The sequence below is a fragment of the Hippoglossus hippoglossus genome, chromosome 10, assembly GCF_009819705.1.
Source record: "Hippoglossus hippoglossus isolate fHipHip1 chromosome 10, fHipHip1.pri, whole genome shotgun sequence".
Classification (NCBI taxonomy): Eukaryota; Metazoa; Chordata; class Actinopteri; order Pleuronectiformes; family Pleuronectidae; genus Hippoglossus; species Hippoglossus hippoglossus.
Window position 1 is genome coordinate 24,945,048 of NC_047160.1, and position 24,464 is coordinate 24,969,511.

The 24,464-nt window shown below is 43.5% G+C and overlaps 1 protein-coding gene across 2 annotated transcripts in view; it reads left to right on the plus strand.

Annotated features, from left to right (window-relative positions):
- LOC117769880 (polycomb group RING finger protein 3) overlaps positions 1–24,464 on the plus strand; it is a 43,853-nt gene that overhangs the window by 14,078 nt on the left and 5,311 nt on the right. For both annotated transcript variants that reach the window (XM_034599091.1, XM_034599090.1), the window contains exons 2-7: positions 10,386–10,495; positions 15,802–15,919; positions 18,933–19,029; positions 20,936–20,991; positions 21,256–21,363; positions 24,129–24,217. In XM_034599091.1, coding sequence (XP_034454982.1) covers positions 10,481–10,495; positions 15,802–15,919; positions 18,933–19,029; positions 20,936–20,991; positions 21,256–21,363; positions 24,129–24,217 — 483 coding nt within the window. In that variant the 5' untranslated portion in view covers positions 10,386–10,480. The remainder of the gene's footprint in view (positions 1–10,385; positions 10,496–15,801; positions 15,920–18,932; positions 19,030–20,935; positions 20,992–21,255; positions 21,364–24,128; positions 24,218–24,464) is intronic.

The following is a 24,464-nucleotide window of genomic DNA, read 5'->3' on the forward strand; positions in this document are numbered from 1 at the left end:
AAAGAGGAGACACAGAAGAAACTGATCAGAGAGATTTTGGTGACACTAGTCAGAGTCGATGTGCTATAAACATAAACACGTGATCTCTGCAGTGGATTTCCTACGTTACGTTCTTCCTCCTGCGCCTCGTTTTGAACACCGAGGAGATTTTTCTGTTGTTGTGAACTCGTCCGACTGGAGAATTTATTATTCCACAGTTGCATTCTTCAGACCTGGAGAGAGTCCAGTTCCCATCGTGCAGACATTTCCCGGAGCTCATGTCTGAAACCGGCTGTGCAGTCACGTGACCCATAGTTTCTATGCAACTGTCAATAAATGCAGCTTTAACTGAAAACGATAAGAAAACCTGAAGCACATTATTTATGGAAAACAGATTCAATGATCACTAACAAACACAAGGAAACAGAAAAGACGACCTCGTCTGTAAACACAAATCTGAATTCAACAAGTATCCTTGTTTAGACGGATGTAATTAATAAGACGATGTATTTTCCAGCAGACGGAGAATAAGAAGGTTAGAGACACGTCGGCGTGTTTGAACAGATTTCTGCAGAGCCTCATTTTGAAGATCCTCTTTTGTCTTTGAGCCGTCGGGGCAGCCAGTGTGTCCTCAGCCTGTTTACTCTTTGATATCGTCTCCTTTATGTGAGGCTTTGTTTGTGTGTCTGTCTGCACAGTAGGACCACAGCACGCTCCATCTCAGCGCCTGATAACTTGAAGGAGCTGGATAACAATCCCATTTGGCCGCGCTCCTTGCATGTATCACTTAGTGGAAACATTTACCCAAAGCTCCTTAAGAATGTCATGTGTGAGTGTGTGCGTTTTTTGTGTTAGTGGCTCCGATGGGAATCTCCGACTAATGGGAAACCACTAACTCATATAGTGTTAGTGCACTAATCTGCCCAGTTTCCCCTCCAGGATCAATTTGGCTCATCCCCTTTATTTTTGGAGCCACACATGACTCCACCTGATGTTCGAGATAAAAGCCACCAGCGTTTCACACAAATGGTTTTTCATCCGACTTCAAGTGGCTCAATAAAATGTTTAAACTCTTGAGATAAACGCTGTGAATGGGCTTTGAACCGGTTGGTTTCTGGGACCATCTAATCTCTGGCTGTATTAACTGATATTTCAGATCAGATCCTGAAAGTAAACACCAGGTTCTGGCCTTCACAGATGAAAACATAGACAACATGGCTGCTGTGTGACCTTGAGCTTTTGACATGAACACGAGTCTGAGTCGTGGATTTTCTTTCCTCCGCCAGAGGTTTTATTTTCACCCCTCTCCTTTGTTTGTTGGTTGGTTGTTGTGGTTTCCAGCAGGATGACTCACAAAATAACAAACACATTTCCTTGAAACTTGGTGGAAGGATGGAACTTGGATCTTTTAGGAATTTCTTTTATCAAATTCTGTAACATTGTGAGATAGGAGATTTATTTGCATTTTCAACAATTTCCCACGGGGAATAATTCATGAATCTTAATTATCAAAAACAGGTATATTTAGGGAACTGCTCTGTATGGATGTGGGCAACCTGTTGCAGCCTGATTTGAATTGATAAGGGAACTGGAGGTATGCGCTCGACTGGGCGATTCATAAATCCATGTGGGAGCATCTGACAGGCACAAAATGAAGGTTTCTATAAATCTGCTCCTGATCGGAGTCGTCCTCTCAGACATTAATTCAGTGATCACCAATATGCTCGAATATGACTGTAAAGTACAAGAGGTTGTAAAATGTCACCTCGCTCGCTCTTGTTCTCCATTATGTTACAAACAGTTTCTTCTAATCAATGTTGGAAATACTCTTAATTTGCAGATGTTCTCTGTTAAACGTGACATCTGCTGCACGTCTGTCCGTCCTGGGGGGGGGGGGATCCTCACATGTGGCTCTCTCTGAGGTTTCTATGTTTCTTTCCCCTGTTAAAAGGGTTTTTTGGTAGTTTCACTCTTGTTGAGGGTTAAGAACAGAGGATGTCGCGTCTAGTTTAGCCCTATGAGACAAACTGTGAATTGTGAATATGGGCTATACAAATATATTTTGATTGATTAATCGTCCCAAGTGCAGGGTTTGTATTGTTTTATATCCAGGGCTCGCTCCTTTCAAATATAGTTTTGCTTATAAAATATCAGAAAGCAGTGACAAACCAACATGTTCTGACCAACAGTCCCGAACCCAAAGACACTGAGTTTATGAATGGAACAAAGAAAAGCACAGGAGTTTGGGATCTTTGCCAAACTCACAATTGGATTCAAATCAATTCTTAATTCATTAAGAAGAAATGCTGTGCACTATATGTGGTTCTCTCTGCAGAGCACTGTGTGCCAAACCATGGACTCCTGTCCTCTTATATATAATATCACTGATATCTAAGCAGAAAAGCTGCGTCAGTATGTTTTCTAATTTGATATTTAAAGTTGTCTGTCTGTTTGAAAACAATAAGTGAAAGTGGAATTTACAGACCAGCTGTTGGTCACTGCAGAAGACTGTGAGTGTTCAGTAGTGAAGTGAGGAATGTCCAGTATGTCTCCTGCAGTGGGGAACAGCCTCTGTGCTGTAACATTAGCACCGGTGAAAGCCATCCTAATCCAAAATGCTGCCCAGGCTCAGCGCTCGTGAAATGAACCGGACTTTGGACCAAGTTATTTTCTTGGCACAGTTTCCAGTCTAGTCACATTCGCCCGGTGATGGGACGTAAACACACTTGACTGTAAAACTGATTTATTTAGTCGTGTAATCCAAAATGCAACCAAACACGACTTTTTATGTGAAGATTACCTGTGAACATGTTTCGGGCATTCGATCTAAAAATCATAGAGGATAACAACTGCACTTCGATAACAAGCTAAATTCTACCAGATACATATTTGTCAGTTACCCTTTTAAAGATAATCCCAATGGACACTGATTATTTTTCTGTCAAGATAATAATCTTGGCTCTCAGCATTTACTCCTGTGAGAATCAAGCCTGTTGAGCTTCCCTCATTCTGCTCTAGTGAACATTGTCTCTCTGTCTTCTTTTCTTGGAGAATCGCCCACGTGTCCCAACAACAACCCAGATTGATTCTGAGTGGGATTGTTGAGCTTTTGTTCCCCCCCGATGAACAAACAGTTTTTTCCTCCTATTCCTGGCAAATTCAAACCGTGTGCATGTGCGGTAGAGTTCCAACTGTTGCCTCGGATTCTCGAGATCGATTTCTGGAACGTGGGATCAGCGACGAAACGCAGGTGGACTAAGTGTTTGTTGAGTGTCGTCAGACGTGTGAATCTTGGCGTCTCTCTTCGCTTGCTGCCTCTGGGAGAAACTTGCTGACACAGAAAAGTCCCAGCGCCTCTCTGCTCACTCTGATAGCTTGAAGTAGAAAAAGAGATAATGAGAACAGTATCTTTGCTTTGCTACCAGTTCGGTTCACAATCACGTCAGGAGAGCATTTAGTCATATCTGTTGTCGTTTCATCCTTGACCTCATCGGATTTGTTTCGTCTTTACAACCGATAACTCATCAACTGACTTTACTCTCTAAAAAGTTTGACTCAAAGATCCTCCAGATCTCATCAGGACTGTCCTTTTTTTCCAGGGTCTGTTCCCTCTGTGCACCGGGTGACCTGCGAGCCGTATTACACATTAGCTTCAATAACTCAGCTGCCGGCCTTCTCAACCCAAACTCAAAGCTCAATTATTCAAGTGTTGCTGCTTCTTGGCAGCGCAGGCGGCCTCCTGGCCCGCTGCAGCCTGCTTCTCTCCGGAGCGCGTCTATTGTCTGACTGATTTCCCCAGGCACCAAATCCTGGCAGCAGGATTGAAGGCCATCAAAGAGAATTAAGAGGAGACAATAAGTGTGTGTGTGTGTGTGTGAGAGAGAGTGAGAGAGAGAGATGGTGGATGTGTGTACGCTTGTGTGTAAACTTGGGCAAGAGTGCTTTTCCATCTTTGTGTATTTGTGGTGTGTGTATGTGTGTGTTTGTGTGCGTGTGTGTTGAAGTGCAGCCAAAGCTTCCACAACAAGCAGAGGCCTCCCCTGCTGGCTCCGTCCACTGGTGCAGGCCTTCAGTGTCCGTCGCTCCAGCTGGCAGCCGACTTCCACTGAGGCCAAACACTCCAATACCCACAGGCCGGCCAACAGGGAGCTCTTTGTGATGCCAGAGTGTGTGTGTGTGTGTGTGTTTCTGTGTTTCTTTCTGTGTGTGTGTACTTATCAGCTACTGAGACAGTTGTTCAGCTCGTGATTGACTGCAAACGGTGCTAATCTTCAGACTTGGCTGCGTCCTGAGGACTTTTTGTGTGTTTTGAAGAAATGACCCGGCTGCTGTGAGCAACCACTATATTGTAATTTATGCCTCAACCAAAGCAAATTGTAGAATCTGAATCAATGGTCTCAAGGACGATGTGTAGCGAGTGTGTGGTTCAAATGAGGATCTTGATTTGTAATATTTGGCTGCATTGATTTTCTGACGGTCAATGCGCAATTGTTTCAGTGCAGTTTTTGCAGGAGTCAACAACAGGTGGATATCGAACACGTGGAACATGCAGTGGTTCGCTCTGTTTTCTCCCAGTCAGAAGGTTCTGGGTTTCAAACCAAGCCTTTCTGTGCCGAGCTTGCATGTTCTCCCTGTGTCTGCCTGGATTCTCTACAGTGTCATCCCACGGTCCCAAACCATGCAGGTCATGTTAACTGAAGGTTGTAAAGCAGATTTCAGACTTAAACCTTCTGCGCTTCATATGAAGTAGAAAGCAGGAGATCGTCCGAGTCGGATGCGGAAAACAGGAAAATGTCCAGAGCGTGGAGTGACGCCTGAGTCGAGGACGAAGGACATGGCGTAGAAATTTGGCCTTGAAATCACATGTTTTGATTTATAGCACGTCATTAGCACTGTCGGCCGTTATCATTAAGGGCTCTTAAATCTCGCCGTCAACTTGTCTGGCTCCTCTTTCTCATTCTGACATTCATATTGTAGTTTGTTTTTCTCACTTTTTGTATTGCGTGTTAGAAACGTCACCAACATGACCACTCGCTGTGAGCTCTCCTGATATTTACTTGCTGTGTTTACACGTGGGATCAGTCTGACATTCTATTAGGAGGCTGGCAGGACTCAGGAACATGTCTAGCCGTCACTGCATGTCTGAAAGTGCAAGCCTTAAGCTGCATGTCAGTGTGAGTGCAAGCGTGAGAGGTTGTCGGTCCAGACCTGACGTTAACATTCGCCCCAATATACCCAATTAAGAGCAGACAGCTCTGAGCACGTCGGTTCACACCTGACATTAGAAAGTGTCTCCACGTGTGTCTTCTGTGATTAGGTCTCACTTCCCTGCTCTTTATGCTAATAAACACATCACGTCTGAGACCAAATGATGCTGTTTTCACCCAGGCTGAGAATAAAGATGTGTCTTTAGTGGATGTGGTTGAGGTCTGAGTGAATCAACGGGTTTGCACGTAGCTTCACGATGAAAGAAGATTTGACCCAGTTTCAGAATGAAACTGTAGCAGGTCAGGGGATGTCAGCCGAGGAGATGATGAATTCACGTTCACGCTGATAAAGGATGTGGTCACACCTCTGAATGTGGTTTGAGAGATCGGAGCTCAAGATGCATTTAAGGATGCATTAGGGAGCGATTAAATAGAGCTGTCTGCTTGTGATCGGATCACTAAGGATAATAATACCGAGTGTGAACGGCCCCCCTGTGACCGTCTCAGGATAAACGATATGTCTTTATGATTCAGAGCCTTTGATGCTATTGCCTAATGTGTAAGAATGAAGGTAACAAAGTTTAGAGGATCAATATCAGGTCACTGCAGATTACCGCTGCACAGACCAGTCGTCAGCTTTGCAGTTTTTTCAGAGCGGCTCTTTGCAAACAGCTTTTGTCGTTCTTTTTTAAAATCTGACATTTACAACAACACAAAGCTGATGCTGCGAAATCTCCGTGTTCACAGCTCTGGCAGGTAAACCACAATCACTCCGACCTCTTGCACAGTCATAAAAGCTGATGTATTACGCCGGGCCGTCAATTTGAGTATTTCCTGCTGTCGCTCTGTCTGTTGCTGTTGCTGATCTCTCAAGGATTCTGCAGTTGTGTTTGTTGCCTTGATTTGTTGCAGTGAGCAGGATAAAGTTTGTCCGGCACTGAAATGCTGCCAACTGGATGTTGTCGTGTGAATTTGACGTTTTAATCGCAGCTGCCTGGGCACAAAAAACGCATCTCTATCATAAAGCAGGAAGTGTTTTTAAAAAATGAGATCTTGGATTCTTTGACGACCTGTCATATCATCGTAGGCTGTGAATTTTACCCCCAATTCTCAATTTTGCACTAATTTATATTCAGTTTTTCTCCTTGGTCGACTGTATTCAGGAACTTCACTGCTGTGAAACCTCATGTGATACCTGCTCGCTCCTCTCAGGGGTCGACCAGGCCGACAAACCTTTCACCCCAGCAGCAGGTTCAATTTAAGAATTTAAAAACCTCCAATTTCACCTTCCCTGATATTTCTTGCTTTCCCAAGAAGCAGCTGGACTCTGTTAAGAGAGCACTTAAAATGAAATCAGTCCCCGTAATGTTTTTACATTGCAGGCGTTTAACTGATCCATTTACCCAGAGTGACTGTTGACAGTTTTATTTCATTAAGCTGTGGACTCGAGCCACGGTCTCCTTTTTTTTTTTTTTTGCCAGGACCTCAGAATAATCGTGTAAAAAGAGACGTCGAGGAATGAATTTAATTTAAGTGGATTTCAGCAATTATTTTCTGATCCAGTCAAGCAAATTTTTCCTGAATCAATCCCGGTGTTTTGATCCCACTGATGATATTTAATATCCCTTAATATCATTATGTAGACGACGTCCACTCTCACCCTACCTTCACTTACTAAAGGCTAAAATATCATCCTGTCCAATATTCCCATGGCTGTCACATGACCGCCTCTCACAGCGATGTGCGACTCTTTAGTTTCAAGTCTCGTGTTGAATAAATTCCTCTTATTTCTACATCTGAAGGAATTTCATGGCCTGAAGAGGTGAAAGTATTTAGTTCTTTACCCCAGTGATCATCTGGTGACCCGACCTTACGTGATGTGTGACTTTTAGGATGTGGGCATCGTTAACTGCAGATTTTGGGTCATCACTGCGTCAGAGGACGTCGAACCCACAACCTCCGTAGATGAGAGACGAGCGGAACATCAGATATCAAGTCACCATGGCAACCTGACGAGCTCTGTCAAGGCAGCGTCGTGTGATGAAACGTTAGATGTCTCAGAGCGAATAAAAGAATCACATCAATGGACACTGAGCATCAACATCACTGTCACGACCTCTGTATATTTGCACTTGACAGACTTGTTACTGGTCTGGGAAATGAACATTTTGGATTTATTGATCAATGGATTGATGGTGATGCAGGTTTAACAAGCGGCTTGAGAATGATGAGCACTCGTGGGGGCTAAAGCCTGGACGTGCTAATGAAGCATGAATGTGGATCAAAGTCTAACACACTTGACACCAGTTTATCCTTTGATGATTTGCATTTCCATCACAAGTTTGGTCTTTAATTTAATTTCCAACGCGGTTAGAAAGTCTTCACTTGAACTCGTTTCAAGCTGTAGACACCCCGAAGCTAAGGCTTTCTGAAAGTCCTTTCAGAGAACAGCCATGATTGTGTTTTCTCCCCCTGCGGCTCCAAGGAGATTTGATTCATCACATTGTTTCTGTGAATCTTGACAGAATGAGACTCTCTTCTGCACTGGTCGATATCTGTGCTGCTCAAATCCCTCACAACTCGAACCACGTGCGGGACTCGCACTCCGCTGGGATCAGATATTTGTCTGTGGTTGTAGAACGTGACTGATGGAACCAGAGCGACTGGTTTCTGTAGGTGTTGGTAGTGTGAGCGGGAATGAGTGTGTCTGTGGGTTTGTGGGACAAACACATGCTGCTCGACAGGTTTCAGTGGGAGGATGATGAGGATCTCTGTGGTGTCATGGTCGTGAATCATTACTGGATGACAAAAAGGCCAGCAGGGTGTGAACAGACCCACAAATCAGACGCTAGTTTTCATTTCCTCTCATTTTCTCACTTAATGTTTCCTTCTGGCTCAGTTAATAGAATCCATATGTGCAGAGGGATGTTTAAATTGTTATTTCTGTGAAGCTTTAACCAGTATTTTAATGTTTGGATATATTTATTTTACAGCTGGAAAAATTGGTCATTTAATTCGTGAATTGTTTAAAGATCACAGAAAGGCTGTGCTGAAATAACAAGGCTTTCCAGATGAGAGTTTTTTTAAAAGCAATGATAAGAAATAAAGAGCTGAAGGACACAGGATCGAAACAGAAATATCTTACAGGCCTTGATTTGTGTGTTTTTGACCAAACAAGGTTTGAACAAAATCTGAGACGATGCTGAAACAACCTCATCTGACCTGATTCTATCTGAATGATCCTTATCACCGGCAGCAGCCTGAGAGCTGACCTGACCTGACCTGAGCTAAGAGGTGGTTGGGTGTGTTTTTATCACATGTACACATTCCCTGGAGTGATAACTCTGCAGTCATCCAGTGAAAAGAAAGACAGCAGCTATCTTCTGATAAGAAAGTCTGACTCATAGTGTTTTTTCTCCTAAGAATTAATTGATCTGCAACCACATCAATAAATACACACGTGGCACCTGGAATAAGGTCGAAATCCAAATTGAATTCTGTTGTTCGGAGTGGAGAACTGTCACAGTTTGATATTTAGCTTATTTAGAGTCGTACTGTGCTCACAAATTAACTAAATGACCAAAAACGTTTTGACTGGAGCTGCAAGAATTAGTCTGTTAATTGAGATGTTAATTGACCAAATTAATTGGCAACTACTTTGATATTTTACTAATTGTTTATAGGTATTTTCTGAGCTGAAATTGCACCATTTGAAAGTAAACAGAATATCGTTTTTGGATGAGCTGGAGTTTCTTAAACTGACAAGTCTGAAACCAGAAGAGGAGAAGCTGCTGTGTCAGCAGATTAATGTTGATTGTTGAGGAATGAGATGTTCAAACAATCACATGTGGGTGTAAGGTTCAGGTGTCGAGATATATTTGACCTTGAGGTGCAGCTCATTAGGGGAGTTTGGGCTTTTTATCTTCCTATCATGACAGATTTAAATTCTTAAAAATGAGCTCATTTCATTGACATTATCCTCTCATTTTAATTCCATATTTGCCCTTTTGGACACGTTGAACTTGCAGATGTTAACATGAGTTTTTTTAAATAAACACTCAACATTTGAGTGTGTAATGTTTTCAGTGTAGAAGTATTGTGTCGTCGTCCCCCCCCCCCCCCCCCCCCCCCCCCCCCCCCTTGTTCGAGCAACCTAAAGGACAAAAGAGAAAGCGGCTCCTGACACATTCCACACATTGGAATGTGCTTGATGTGAACGTGACCTCATCTCAACCCTGCAGACGCACACATGTAAACACCGAGGAGCTGCGTGGCCGTCACGTGACCATAACATCTGCGTGAAGCTCATCGGCGCGTGACAGCTCTCTAATAGGCAGCGATACAGCGTGTGTCCTCAGCAGCCCCCCCGCCACACTTCATCTCTGCAGACTAACTGGGCTAATTTCATGGTCTGACGAGCAGACAGAGGCGGGTTGACTTTTGAAAGGCAGTGGGTTTTTCACGTGTGTGTTTAGACGGATGAGACGGAGGAGGATGCTCACCTGGCGTTCTCCACCTCCCTCCATGACTCCACGAGTGGTCGGACTCCTACAATTACACAGTGACTCACACACGCTTCTGGCACAACTGCTGCGTGGCTGGGATCCAGAAGTACAGTATGTTGCTGTGTGTGTGAATGACGGCTACGGCGGCTCGTGAACACTTGTGCAACTTGCGTGCTCGAGTTGTGACTCGTGAGATCCTCGTCTGTGGTTTTCTTTTGGCTCGTCAAACCGTGTGGGTGGAACTCTGACGTACTGGATTGTACTCAACTCTCTGTACGTTGTGTCTTCTTCCTTTTAGTTACTCAACACAACCAAACCAAAGTTAAAGCTATTTTTTGGGGAGTGTGATCATGCACACTTTCTGTCCGAGTTCTCCCGTGTCTGCAGATTGAGGTTCCGTTAATTAGAGACTCTAAATCCTCCATAGGTGTGAATGTGAATGGTTGTTTGTCTCTGTGGCGCTGTGCCGACCCGGTATAAACATCCACCCTGAGAGATCTGATCACACGTGAGGTCAGATCTCACTACGTCTGTTCACACCTGGAATTAAAACGTGTCCTGAATCTGTCCCTTGACATCGCATCTCACTTCCCGGAGGCTGAATGAATCTCGTGCAGCTCTGCCGTCGTCGCCTGGTTTGTGACCTCGCTGCATAACAAACAGATGTCTTACTCTGCTCCTCTGTCTCCTTCAGGCTCCAATGAGAGGCTCTCCATGATGAGGAGCTAACACTGTCGGCCGTACAACCGCAGGAAGAGACGTGGCTGCTGCACCATCCACAGTCGACGCATGGCGGTATTAGGGGTGAGAGAATCACGCTGTTTGGTTTCCTCTTGTTTCTGTCCTTTCATTTCCCGACTCTATAGCAGCTCTATGCTCCTCGTAGAAAATATAATTTCAAAATCATAACAATTCTTTAGAGAATATTCTGACTATGGCTGCTCACTCTTTCCACAATTGTTTTTTGACATACTAAAATGTCTGAAATTAGAAATCATTTTTTTGTCTAATCAGCTCTTTAGAATTTGAATATGTTACATTTTCTTTCAAAGACGACACAAAACAGCAAATCCTCACAATTGCAAAGCTCTTTTTGCCTAAAAATTACTCCATTAATTATTAACAGACTAATCTTTTCAGCTCCAGCCGTGTCGTTGTAGATTGTTTACAACTCTCAATCAAAATCAAACCACACTTATCGTTACTTTGAGGATGTGAACCTCGTCAATCTGCACAGATAAAAGATCACGACCTCCACGTTCATCTGGCGTCTGTACATCTTCCTCCCCGTGTTCTACCTCGGTGTGCAGATGCTCGTGCAGTCAGTCAGCGCAGATCTCAGAACAGGTTGGAGCCTCTAAATGATGGATGTGAGCTGCCTCGGCGCCGTAATCACCAGACACAACCGTCCATTATCTGTAATGTAGCTGGCTGTAATTTCACATCTGATCATTTGCCTGCGACTGTGGTCTGTTGATGAGTCTGTCACACACTCCAGACAGGGAGCCGGTCAGTCGCTCATTTAAAAAGTACCGTCTCTGTGGGAAACACAAATATAATAGTAATTAAACATTAATTGCATCGGATAAATTTAATGAACCGCTGATTGTTTTCAGTCAAAGCAGAACTGAAAACCAACCAGTTTGTTGATTTGATGGAGACAGAAGTGATATGATTCAGAGAAGGAAGAGAAAATACCGTAATGGAAAGAAAACGTCTTTCAAACTTGAGATGAACAGAAAATCTTAAATTTTTAGGTCTGATCTTTATAAAGATTATGCATTAGTCAATGTGGCCTTTCAGTGTCTTTAATATTCATTGATTTCATTCAGTGACCTGAGATCAATATTGATTTTGTTCAGTAGAAGGAACAGCGCGTGTTTTATTAGAAAAGCAGAACACAAGCATGACAACCAGCAGTTCCATGATAACTGACTCTAACCTTTAAATCCATTAGAGCCTCCACTTTCTCTCTCTAACACTTTCTTCTTTATCGTTTTCTTGTCTTCTACAAAGACGTTGTAGTAAACATTAAAAATCACCATTTTACAACTGTGAAATTCACAGTCTTCACAGTCACTCACATGGATCTATAATGCATGAAGTTTCTCACTCGTGTAACAGGTCTTTAGATTTGAACAGTAAATATAAAGACGGCCATTAAGAAAACCTGTAAAACTGCATAAATAATAATAAAAAAAATCAAAGTATGTAATGAGTAAGAAGAAGCCAGATTGTGAGACTTCATCAAAGATGTGAGAGGGAACAAGAGCAGCAGCGACCTACAGGAGCTGAAACCGAGCTGCAGCGTTGGTTAGGATGTACAGGAAGTGACATACTACCAATAACAGAAAAGAATCACGCACACACACACACACACACACGCGCGCACGCACGCGCACGCGCGCGCGCGCGCGCACACTGTAGCTTGCATTGCAGGGATTTTTCATTCCTTCCCAGTATTTGTTTTGCCGAGTGTTATGTATGTTGATGAATTGTCTGCATGTGTGTACTTGTGTTTGCAAACTCACTTGTAATACAGTATTTTGAATTTAATTGAAAGACTTCTGGGCTCCTGCTCCCACCCAGGGGCTGCTCTGCTGCACGAGTGTGCAACAGAGCAGCAAATCCAAACATCATGGAAACAAGTAGCTGGAGCAGAGCAATCACTTTTAATAAAGAAGGATTTTTACAGTTAGCAGCGTCTGAGGGACGGGCTCATTATTGTGCGTTAGAGCTGAGGCAGCAGTGGATTGTTGTTATTATTATAAGCTGCTGTATGTGTCTGCATTGTTCCTGCTGGTGCTAATAGGGACGCTGGAAGCTGTCTGGTGGGAAAAGTGTTATTTTCATAAAACATCCTGCACTAATTTGTCAAATAATTGTGCTTTAACTAGCAACACAACAGGGAGGAGAAAATGAGCTGTGGCTCCTGTTGACTGTTCTCGTGTGACTCCGCTCTTGTTCATTTGGATTTTCAGTCACTGGCTTCTATTAACATACAAGTGTGCATGTTAGGACCTGGTGATTTCATTAGCAATCAATCCGTCAGTTAAAAGAATTCCAATTTTTAACCATATAGTCGATTAAATCCCAGAAAATGTTAGAAGGAAAATGACTGAAAATGTCCGAGTGACCAAGGTCGCATCTTCAAAAGTCCTAATTTGTAAGAGCAACATTTCAAAACCCAAAGATCCTAATTGGGGTTTCATTAACTATTTTTGTTTATGTTTCCCGTGGGAACATTTACCTGTTGCGCAAGTTGCAAGTTACAAGTTGTGTTGGGAGATGCTTTGCAGATATGTTGTCGTTTTCTATGAAAAATGTATAATTCAAGACGTAAAAGACTAAGTACATGTTGGTCCAGATGTTAATACTGTGTTGCCCACGCCGTCTTGTAGTACTTTGATCGTTAGTTTAAGTTTTATATGTGTTTTAGTGACGCTGTTTTTGGCGCTGATTTGTCACGGCGGTGGACTGTTGAACGCCCATTTCCCTGTTTTAAGTTTGGCACTTTTATATCGTCACCCTCTTAAACTAATGGCCCAAGTCATTTTTTCAGGTTTTTCAGAAAACACAAACAAATTAACCAAATATGGGGTTCTGATAAACGCAACCGTCGCTCCACACTTTGATCTCCTTGAGTTCTGGATGGTCTTTGATCACACCTTCAAAGGACTCATCCAAGGATAGTCTGATCATCGTTTTCAGATATGTCCTCTTCATGGTGTGGATGTGAAGAGGACCATGTGTCTGCTTGGCATCTTCCACAACATCAACGGGAGTGTTGAAGGTATTGTCTGCTCCACCTGAAACAGTCTTGACCTGGTACTTGCTGCTTCATCGCTTCAACGACGGCCTCATGGTCATTTTCAGTGGATGAGGCCTGATCGGTGTCAGAACTGTCAAGTGCATCTCCGACCGAAAAGGAAAAACAGGTCAACCCTTTGAGGTGTACAGTCACAAATGTGTGATCATTCTGAAAAACATTCATTGCCCTGCACATCGGTTACATCTACTCAAAAAGTGACTCAAATAACAATATCCAGGGATCAAAAATAATGGCAGATTACATCTTTGTTTATTGACTAATCCATTGTTTGACGAATCGCTGCAGGGTTCGTGTGTGTAATGGAATCTGCGTGACAGGTACAGGTGGACTGGGAGTGTGTATTTAGTAAGATAAGTCTCATTGGAAGTGAAACGAGGCCTCACTGACGCCACATCTCCTGTTTGTTACCGCCACTCAGATTAAAATGACAGTTGGTGTCTTTTTAAGCGTATCTAAAGCAACAATCGCTGCTTTTTAACACCTATGAATCATCGGCAGCTGTAGCAGCCTGTCGGCCTCTCGTCAGATTGTCATGGAGCAGAAACGTGTTGAGCTGGAGACTCTGTGTGGTTCAGCTGCAGCTCACGGTCTCCACCTGTGGTTTAAAGCTGGCGGAGATTCGTCACTGCCAATAGAAGATGCCACCTGCCTTTTATTATTAGTCATTTCCTTTTGTAAGAGTCCGTCGGTGCTGCTGCAGACTCTGGAACGTTGTCTTCAGGTTCAGATCTAGGAGGAAAACACCGGACCCATGTTTGCTGAAAAGCAGGAGCGATGGTTAAGTAGCTCCCTGGGTGCGATGAGGACAGACGTAGGAAAAACAATGAAGCTGTGAAATGCTGCAGCAATATTCCACAAAATGTTCTCTGTTGTGATTGTGGGTATTTTACTGCTTCTGGCAGTGTTGTACTTGCTGTGGTTTGTGCTTTTTGATATTGCTTGTGCTCGACAATATGTTTTCTGGAGGTGAAATTCCCACTGGAATTCACTTACTATGTCTTGTGCTTGATGTTTTTGTAGAAGTGTGCATCTTTAACCTTCATATAATTGAAGATATATATTTTGTGCTTGCGGTAAGGCTCATCACTGTCGCACAAATAATATAAATATAAAGCAAACACAATGGAAGGAGGAGAAAGAGAAAAGGAGAAGAGTTGTAACAGGCCTGAGTTGTAAATATTGCACAATGAAAAGAGGTCAAATTGTGTTATTATCAGTTAATCTGTCGTTTAATCCACTCGACATTCAGAAAGTGTTCTGAGGACAAAATGTCAATTTCAGTTTCCCACAGTCTTTGTCGGACAAACGGTCCAAACCAGAAATATTTGGTTTCTCGTGACATAAACAGAGAAAAGCAGTAAAAATCGGAGAAGCAGGATCAAGTGAATATTTAACACCGAAGTGATAAATCGATTATTAGAATAGATGCTGGTGAATTTTTCTGTCCACCTGCAGAACGGAAACTTTCAGTATTTAGGTTTAAATCCAGCTACAGTTAAAAACCACGAAGGACGTCGGGATGTGCAACAATCTGCTCAGCGTGTTTACAGACGTGGTTTTAACTTCCTTCATTTGCACGTCTGTTATTTACAGAGAAGTCTTGTAGCTGTGGAGTCACAGTTTTAGAGGTTAGACCCTGTGACCTTCAGGGTTTACTACAAAAAGTAATGTCAGAAAATAAAATAAGCACATGAGTAGCTTCGCCTTAGTTATTTAAATGGGGCACTTTTGGAGTTTTTGCAAATATATGATGGCAAATAACTAAAAGTTAATTGTCTTTTTAAATATTTGTATATCCTTTTAATTTTTAATGTTGAATAAGATTTTTTAAACCTTAAGCACTTCAATAAATGGCACATTAAAGTTTTATAGAAGCTTTTACAATGAGAAAGTGTTCTGTCTGTTTGTTAGTAAGTTGAAACAAGAACTTCAGGACGGATTTCCACGAGACTTGGTGTTGGAAGAACGTTTTATGGGTTAGAGAGGATTTAAATGTGGTTTCATAGGCGTGTTGGCATTTTTCAACCTCTGCGTGGGTTTGTGCTTTTTTTCCTCGAGAAATCAAACCTTCATCTTGTAGTTTTCAGTAAAATATATCAATAGAAGAAGTATTACCAACACAAACTGATTTCCCAGACATCTCAACGTACGCTCAAGGTGTTTTGACGGGAGCTAAATCATGTTTTTTGTTTTGCTCTCGGTTTCGCAAATTCAACTTTTGACTTGTCCCGAGCTTCGGTCCTTAATGTTTGTGTTTGTTGTTCTTCTTCTTCCTCAGAACCCCGACATGCTGACGAGGAAGATAAAGCTGTGTCACATCAACGCCCACATCACATGTCGTCTGTGTGAGGGCTACCTGATCGACGCCACCACCGTCACCGAGTGCTTACACACCTGTAGGTCCCCCCCCCCCCTTCACGCACCAGCTCTCAAATATTCTCTGCTTTGAAGTTTCGCTCTTCATCTCCTTGTTTTGTTGCCGTCTTTCTGTTTCCTGTCAGTTTTCTCCTTGTTTCTGTCTCGTCACTTTCTTGTTTGTCTCCCAGGGGTTTGTTTCTTTTCTTGGCTCAGGTTTTTACCTCCAGGATTTACCTGCGATGAGAAGAATCCTGGAGGCCGGTCGATGCCTCTGTGATCCCTGCTGCTTTGTTTCTATCTGCTCTCTGACTCGCAGCTCTGCCTTCAAGTCTGTATCGTGTGTTTCATCAGCAGCTCTGAAGTCCCTGCTGTCTGTCGGACCAGCTGTGCTCTGGAGTTTCATAGTGTTTTAGCAACATAGAACTTCCCTTTGTTCCTATTTATGTATAACTTCATTAGGATTTATAAAAAGAAGCCTCTCAGGTGAACAAACAATCAGACTCGCCGTTTCACAGAAAATTGGATTCCTGTCACTGCGATGAAATCTGCACATTTATTACCCGGCAGATGAAGGAGAGAAGATGTCGCCTCTTATTCACACAGTGGTTCATCATTAGCTGGGTGTTTTCAGTAAAGTAGGATAATACAGTCCTGTCTGTGTCTGCGGTTAGTCTTCATACCGTCTGTCTTTTATACATGAGGAAACTCCTGAAGCCTAAAAGCCCTAAAAGCGACGCGTCTGAATCATCTTCAGAGTTTTCTCAGAGACACACTTCTTTGTTTTTAAGTTAAAGAAACATAAGTTGCACGTAGTCCTGTCTGAGGTTAGGAGACGTTCTCATCGCAGTTGGATCAAACTCTTCAAAGACGTGATTCGATTTTCTATATGAGGCAAAATATCTAAATATTAAAATCTGCAACAACTCCTGTGGCTCAGGAGGAGGTGGAGCGGATCGTCCACTAACCAGAGGGTCGGGGGTTCCATCCCAGTCTCCCACAGGAGTAGACGACTTTAAAGTTCATGTAGTCTGAAGTAGTCGTAACACGTCTCGTCACTCTTGCAACACGTTTCAGGGGAGAGCTTCCTCCTTCAGCCAGATGTTTCCTGTGTAACCACGAGGCCTTGTGTCTCCGAGAGCATCGTGTTCCTCGTCGGGCTGAGCAGGAGCGCACTGCCCCTACAGACGAAACCCTGTGCATTACATGTGGGTGTCTGTTTTAACGCCTCCTGAAGTGAAAAGGAAGCGGTGCAGCCCGTGAGTTTCCTGTTTTCTAACGCCTCAGGGAGTCTCTGAGCTGATCCTGATGACCTCACCTGCCACCTGAAGTCACCTGAAACGCTCACATGAGCTCTGGGTGAGACGTGTGAAGGTAGATCTAACTGCTCACTGACAGGGAGCCAGGCGCTTGTGGTTTGTACACAGCTGAAAGGTTGTGGTGGTTGTTGTGAAATCATTATCTTCCGATGCTGCAGAATAATGAAGGTGTCTGTGGTTTTTATCGCCTGAGGTCGATCTCACTGCCGCTGCTCAATCAAACTCTGTGCTTTTATTCCTGGTGCATTCGACATTTGAGTCAGTGCATCAGACAGAAGGGAAACGTTTTTGTGTCATTAAATTCTATTTGACAATGAAGGTTTTTCCTGTGAGGCTGTGAATTAGGATCATTGATATGGTTTATACCAGACAAGCCTCATAACTGGGCCTGGGTTATAATTAACAGACGTGTGTAATATGTGTTAAAAGAGTTTAAGTTGCAGAAAACGTTAATTGTATCTATGAGATTTAAGAAACGAGATAAAAACATCATAGGAAAGAAAATAACAAATTTAAGAGCGGCACGGTGGAGCAGTGGTTATCATAGTTACCTCACAGCAAGAGGGTTCTAGGTTTGAACCTGACAGCCGGCCGACAGGTCAGGTTAACTGGAGACTCTAAATCACCTGTAGGTCTGACTGGTGGTTTGTCTGTTGCCGTTTTCAGACAGGAAGTTTCTCCTCTTTCTCTGGAGGAAGGGACTCGGAGACATTTGCGTTCTCACATACATCCCCTCTGGGTCATTTCAGGAAAACACCTCTGTTTCAGTGCACGTCTGACAGCAGCATGTGTCGGCTCTGCAATACGCTGGCGACCCGTCCACCATGTACCACCCCGTCCATCGCCCAACGTCAGCTAGAGTAGCGTCTTATTTAAGGAATTCATGTGTTTTTCTTTATTGACTAACATCTGACCGACCTGCAGCAAGTAGCCTCCTTTATTAAAGCTGCGTATCAATATCACGAAGGTCAAACCAGTTGACTCGTTCAGCTCCAGGCCAGATTGTGGCATGAACCCATACAGTGTAGTACCTCGCGTGTCCACTCGATGGCGCTGCTCCACCACAGATGAGGGTCTTATTGTGTGTATAAAGGGATTCACCGGTGAGAAATCAATTATCTTGAGTATAAACTGTTTCACAGGATCATCTGATCCATCAGAAGTCATTACGTCATCACAGGGGTCAAAATTTCCTCTCTGTTCCTCCTCTAATCACTTCCTTTCTGTTTGTGTAGGATTTGTGTCACTGAAACAAACGATTATCTGATTAATCAAATCAAACATATTATCAATCGCTTGATTTATCATCAACATCTGCTTCTTCCAACTTCTCACACATGAGCTTTTACTGTTTTTCTCCTTTATATCATTTCAAGCTCAATTATTCTGAGATTCAAACTGTTGTCAGATTAAAAAACAATTTGGAGATATTGATTTCTGCTTTTGAGAAGTTGTGAAGGGAAGTTTATAGACTAAACTTTTGATGGATTTACAGTATTAGTATATTTGATAAATCAGTTGATGAATAGAAATGTTAGTTGCAGCCCATTTGTCATTTGAATACAACTGTCTGAACTAAATAAACAATATTAATGTTGGCTATATCTTGATTTAAACGTGTGTGTGTGTGTGTGTGTGTGTGTGTGTGTGTGTGTGTGTGTGTGTGTGTGTGTGTGTGTGTGTGTGTGTGTGTGTGTGTGTGTGTGTGTGTGTGTGTGTGTGTGTGTGTCTCCAGTTTGTAGAAGTTGCCTCGTGAAATATCTGGAAGAAAACAACACGTGCCCCACGTGTAGGATTGTTATTCATCAGAGCCATCCACTGCAGTACATTGGGTAAGTGAGGGACCCCTCAACACACACACACACACACACACACACACACACACACACACACACACACACACACACACACACACACACACACACTCCCTTAGTGCACACACATGCACACCCTTGCATGCACACTAACACACACTGACATGTTGACATCAGTGTGTAGGGAGCCACTTGTGCCTGTGGGGGGCGTCACCAGGTTATCAGCTGTGGAGCTTTTCCAGAACTTTTGAAATCAACACTGATTAACTCCTCAGGTTAAAGTGAAGAAGTCGCATTTAGAAAAGTCTTTCCCTTGTTGTGTTTGGGAGTCGGCTCTGCCAGGTGAAGTCCTGCAGCGTGAGGGATCATGTGGCTCGAACCTCCTCTTGAGTGCTCACCCATCAACGTCTGATTAATACGAAACACAAAGCTCATCTGCACCGGCAATTAAGTCATTACCTCCTAAACTGTGCTGTCGGCAGACTCATTGTTTTCCTGGAATTGCTCCGTTCAGAACACATTAGCTCTTTGCACAGCTGCTTTTCTTTGCCCCCTCGAGCTGATGGGAAACATCACGAGAGACGTGAGGACAAAACACTCGACAGGTGACTGAAGCAGATCATTATCCCCGAGTGCTCATCAGGAAGATCGTCAAACAAAAGTCAAACTCGTCCTACTACTTGTTCTGTCGAGTGTAGCTTCTAGTTCTCACAATAACGTAAATACTTACAAACAATATCCTGCTGTTCTGGGGCTGATAGTTTTCAGATGCACAGATTTAGATTTCCCTCTGTGCTCTTCTCAGTTCTACTCATATTGATTGTTTTGGCAGTGAATGGGGTTTTCCTGCAGTGATGCACCCACACGGATGAAAAAACCTGCAGAAACACAAAATGTCTTCTTTTTTAAGCCTTTAATCTTTTTAAGAACCTTTTGTGTCGAAGTCCTTTTGTTCATTACAACATTTATTTAACTTGCTAAAAGTCTTCACCTGATTGGAATCTGTTTCCTGGAGAGACGCCCCTGAGAGGACAGAATACAACAAACAGTGTTTGTTCAATAAGGACAAAAGGAATTCCTGATTGGAGCCTGAGTACAGAAGGTTGACCAGCAGGTTAAGATAGCTTCAGCTTTTGGTTCAGCTTTGTGTTGTAGTTTTTGCCCACCAGGGGGCAGTGGTCTGCTGTGTATCTGGAGCCTCACCATCGTGAGGCCTCAGATTCAGTCTCTCTCCCCAGCGAACAGCAGGGGAGATGAACCTGTCACATTTTCCTGGAGGTTGCTCCTCCATAGAACCGGAGCAAACCCAGCGTGACCATGTCCCTGTGTGTCAGGGTGACGGCCGACCGGAGCCCACACACTGTGCACCTGCGTCACCAAACAGGGAAAAACTATTTAACACTGACTGACGGAGCATATGCTGCACCGCGGCCTCCGAGGGCGGGTGTCACTTGAATTCTCGACATAAATGACACCTTCAGAAAAAGCTTTCACCGTTTGGGAAGTTGTGCTTCATTTACTGTATTTGTGTTTCCAAACTTTTTAGGCTCTGTGCAAGTGCAGCCGTTCAGTTTAGCTCAGGAGGAATTCTTTCTCCTCAGGTTGTTGCATTTAGAGGCATAAATATAATGTGGACCTCCTTTTACAAGAAGGAAAGTCTCAAAATATAATATATAATAATGTGATGCAGCAGATTGTCTTTTTCTGTCTTGACCCTTTTGATCAACTCATGACTCCTTCAACTAATCTCTTGAAACTGTTTAAAATCAAAAGGGATCCTGGGTATCGAGTGTACCACCACAATATTATTAAATATATATGTCTGTTCTCATAAACTAATAATAAGGATGATAACTAAAAAAAATATGTATGAATATTGATTATAAGTGATTATACCAACTAACTATTTCCTTGTTCTCTTCAGCCATGACAGAACAATGCAAGACATTGTCTACAAGTTGGTACCGGGACTTCAAGAGGGTGAGTGTTGTGTGTTTCTTTGTAATGTAACATAGAGTGGGTCCATCTAATACACAAAAAATGTTAGTTTGCATCATTAAGAAATGAATATATACATTATAATAGAATATTCTTGCTATCCTGGATGGGCCAAGCATCTGTGATGGAACAGTTTCAGTGTTCACTCACACTCCAGTGAACCTCTGAAGCCTGGCGACAGCGGTGACCTTGAGAAACAGTCGCCGCCTCGTCTCACTTTCTTCTGTTTCTTCTCCTCTTTTGCAGCGGAGATAAAGAAGCAGAGAGATTTCTATCAGAAGTTGGGGATGGAGGTGCCCGGAGACATTAAAGGGGAACTTTGCCACATGAAGACTCATCTAGATCAGCGCAATGGTACGATCGGGAGCTGTGAACATAAGTAACAATAAGTAACATCAGAGGCGTGACCAGTAACAGTGGGAACCATTAAGTAGTAGAGACGAAGGCAGTTTAACCAGTCAGAGTGAGCCCCTGTCCTGCTTGTTGTTCTTTTTCCAAACCAGTTTGCTTGCGAGTGCTGGTGTGAATGTGTGCCCAGAGGGCCGTCGTGCTGGCAGGCCTAATCGCTCGCTTAATCCCCTTCTCTGATTTTGGTAATGAAGGCTCAAATGGAAGTGGAAATGCTCTCCAGCTTCCTGAGCCTCATCACTTGAAGTTTACAGCCACACACACACACACACACACACACACACACACACACACACACACACACACACACACACACACACACACACACACACACACACACACACTGACATATGCTCAAACACACATTCATGTTCATACACAAATACATTTCACGGATCATTTGATGCCAACAGAGGTGGAGACCCAGGAACTGTGGAATTTCATTTCTCCATCATTTGAGTTTATTGAGCTAAAAAGCAAACATGTGACAAGAAAAAACAATAATCACGGTTGTTTAGGGGACTGATTTCTACGCAGGACACTGTATATTGAATGATGTCTTGTTTAGAACATATTGAATATGTGGAACAGCAGCAGCAAAATATGCGATGTCATAGGAGTAGTTCAAACAGTTTCTATTGAGTCTTTGATACGACTGTTTTCCAAGGATTCAACTCATAAGAGCCCTCCTGCTGTTGATGCACACACATGGTGTAGTATGCACCGTAGACCCATCACTCAACCAATGATCGCGCGCTGACGTTAACGGATACGGCTGAATCACTGGAGGCACCAGACGTTCTGTAACTCTGAGCTCCATTCACTTCTTCTTTAAGTGCAAACACAGTTTTCTTTATAAGCATCGTTTGTCATCGGCGAAACAAAAAACTTCCGTCAGCTCACAAGACTCATGTTCTCCAAATTGCTCGGTTTCACAAGCACTTACTGAAGAAGATGGAGGAACACGAGGCCGCGGCACTTTCCTCTTTCATGACAATATCTAAACTCCCACACACAAACGGATGGTTTACCCCCAAAGACGCCTCCCTTGAAAATGTTATTGTACGTCCCCCTGCGATTTGATTGTATACGAGATCCCATCAATCACGAACCCGTCAGACACTCGACTGTTTCAGACCCGATTGTTAAACTGAATGAAACAAAGAAGAAGAAAAAGAAGAAGAAGAAGAGAGATCCCTGGACTCGAGCGACATCATTACCTGATGCCGTCATGTCTATTTAGGATCTGAGAGATACTCTGGGGTTGTTTGAAGGTGAGACACAACAACAAGAGCAAGCCCCCCCCCCCCTTGATAAGCAATCAGAGAAGCTGACTCTGGAGACAATCACCGCAGGGACACCAAAGCAAGCTCAGGCCTCTCCCGGTAATACCCTGTGGAATTGGTGACAGTTAGTCCAAATGGAAAATGGTCACAGAGGGTTGAGCACAATCACATCTACAGTCTGAGCAGTGAACTGTCCACACACACACACACACACACACACACACACACACACACACACACACACACACACACACACACACACACACACACACACACACACACACACACACACACACACACACACACACACACACACACAAGGAGACGACACTGAATCTCTCTGTTTGTAAAGTTTACAGAAAAGCAATACGCATCTGAGCGGCAATTTGGTCACAGCGCCTCGGTTTTGACTCGGATAACTACGTCTCGTATGAAACGATTCAATACTGCAATATCACGGCCAACGAGAAAATCCAGGAGGAAACATAAGAGCCACACCTGCTGACGATTTAGCAGCAGCTTCTTCTATGAGGTGTTTTTACAAGATGTTTAGGCGACTGTCCGCTGAGTTTTACGTGCACATACGAGAAAAAGCAGGTCCACGTTTCATAAAACGTTTATAAACCTCACTTTAAAAAATTGTCTGTGACACCAACTCATAAAAGACAATTAAGAAAATCACCTCAGGCCTTTTCACATCAGGCCTCCTCCACCTCCCCACCACCTCAGGCTTTACTTTGTGTGTCGTTAAACAGGAGCAGTACCTTTCATGCACCACTCTGAGCACATTAGCTTCAGTGGCCCAGAGTGTCTGTCTCCAGTTTCCTGAGAAAGGCACATGTGTGAGATCCAGAGGAACTGGGTTCAGGCAGCGCCGGTGCCCCCCCCCCCCCCCCCCCCCACGGGCTCATCAATGTGGAGGATGACTGAGGGTTTTCTCTTGATTAGAAGTCGCTGTGTTCCAGAAACGTGCTCAGACAGCAGCTAATTCATTTAACGGCTGCTGCGACAGCCTCAGACATGTGATTGTCTCATGAATGGGCCTCTGAGGCGTTTTACACTGCGACAGGCTCAGGCTGTTTAAAAACCTGCAGAGAGACAAACATGTCTGTTTCCCCGTCGTCCAACGAGTCTCGACTTCAACCGAGTCACCGTGGACGTCAATTAGGCTCAAGCCTCTTGACTTCAGTTAATGAGCTCGAGGAGAGAAACACGCTGCTGGACCGACGGGGAAAAACATAAACAGTGATTCAGTTTGAGACAAATTGAAAAATTGAAGAAACACCCACTGATTGAATGATTGTCCTCAGTTTTTGACTCTGACAGGTTTAGATCTGTTTGTCTCCTTTTCTCCGGGGACCAAGTGTTTTGTTGTGATTCAGAACCGAGAACGTGGCGCTCAACACTTCTTCTCCTTCCGAACAGGCGATGCAAAATCAGAGGACACCGCCCACAAGGACGCAGGAGAGGAGAAACCAGAGGAGGACAACGACTATCACCGTAGCGACGAGCAGGTGAGTCCTCGTTTTAGTGACGGACAGCGAGTGATGCTGCTGCTGTTCTGTCCCCTGGGCAGCTGGTCTTTTATAAACTAAGACAAAGTGTAGGTTTGCTTCAGTCAGAGTACAAAGTTAGGAAGTGTGAGGAAAGAGAAGTTGGTGTTTTTGTTTTCCTGAGAGAAACATTAGGACTTTAGGTGAAGTGAGCGACACAAACACAATGACATCCCTCATTTTGTTTATATGGAGGCAGGATAATTAA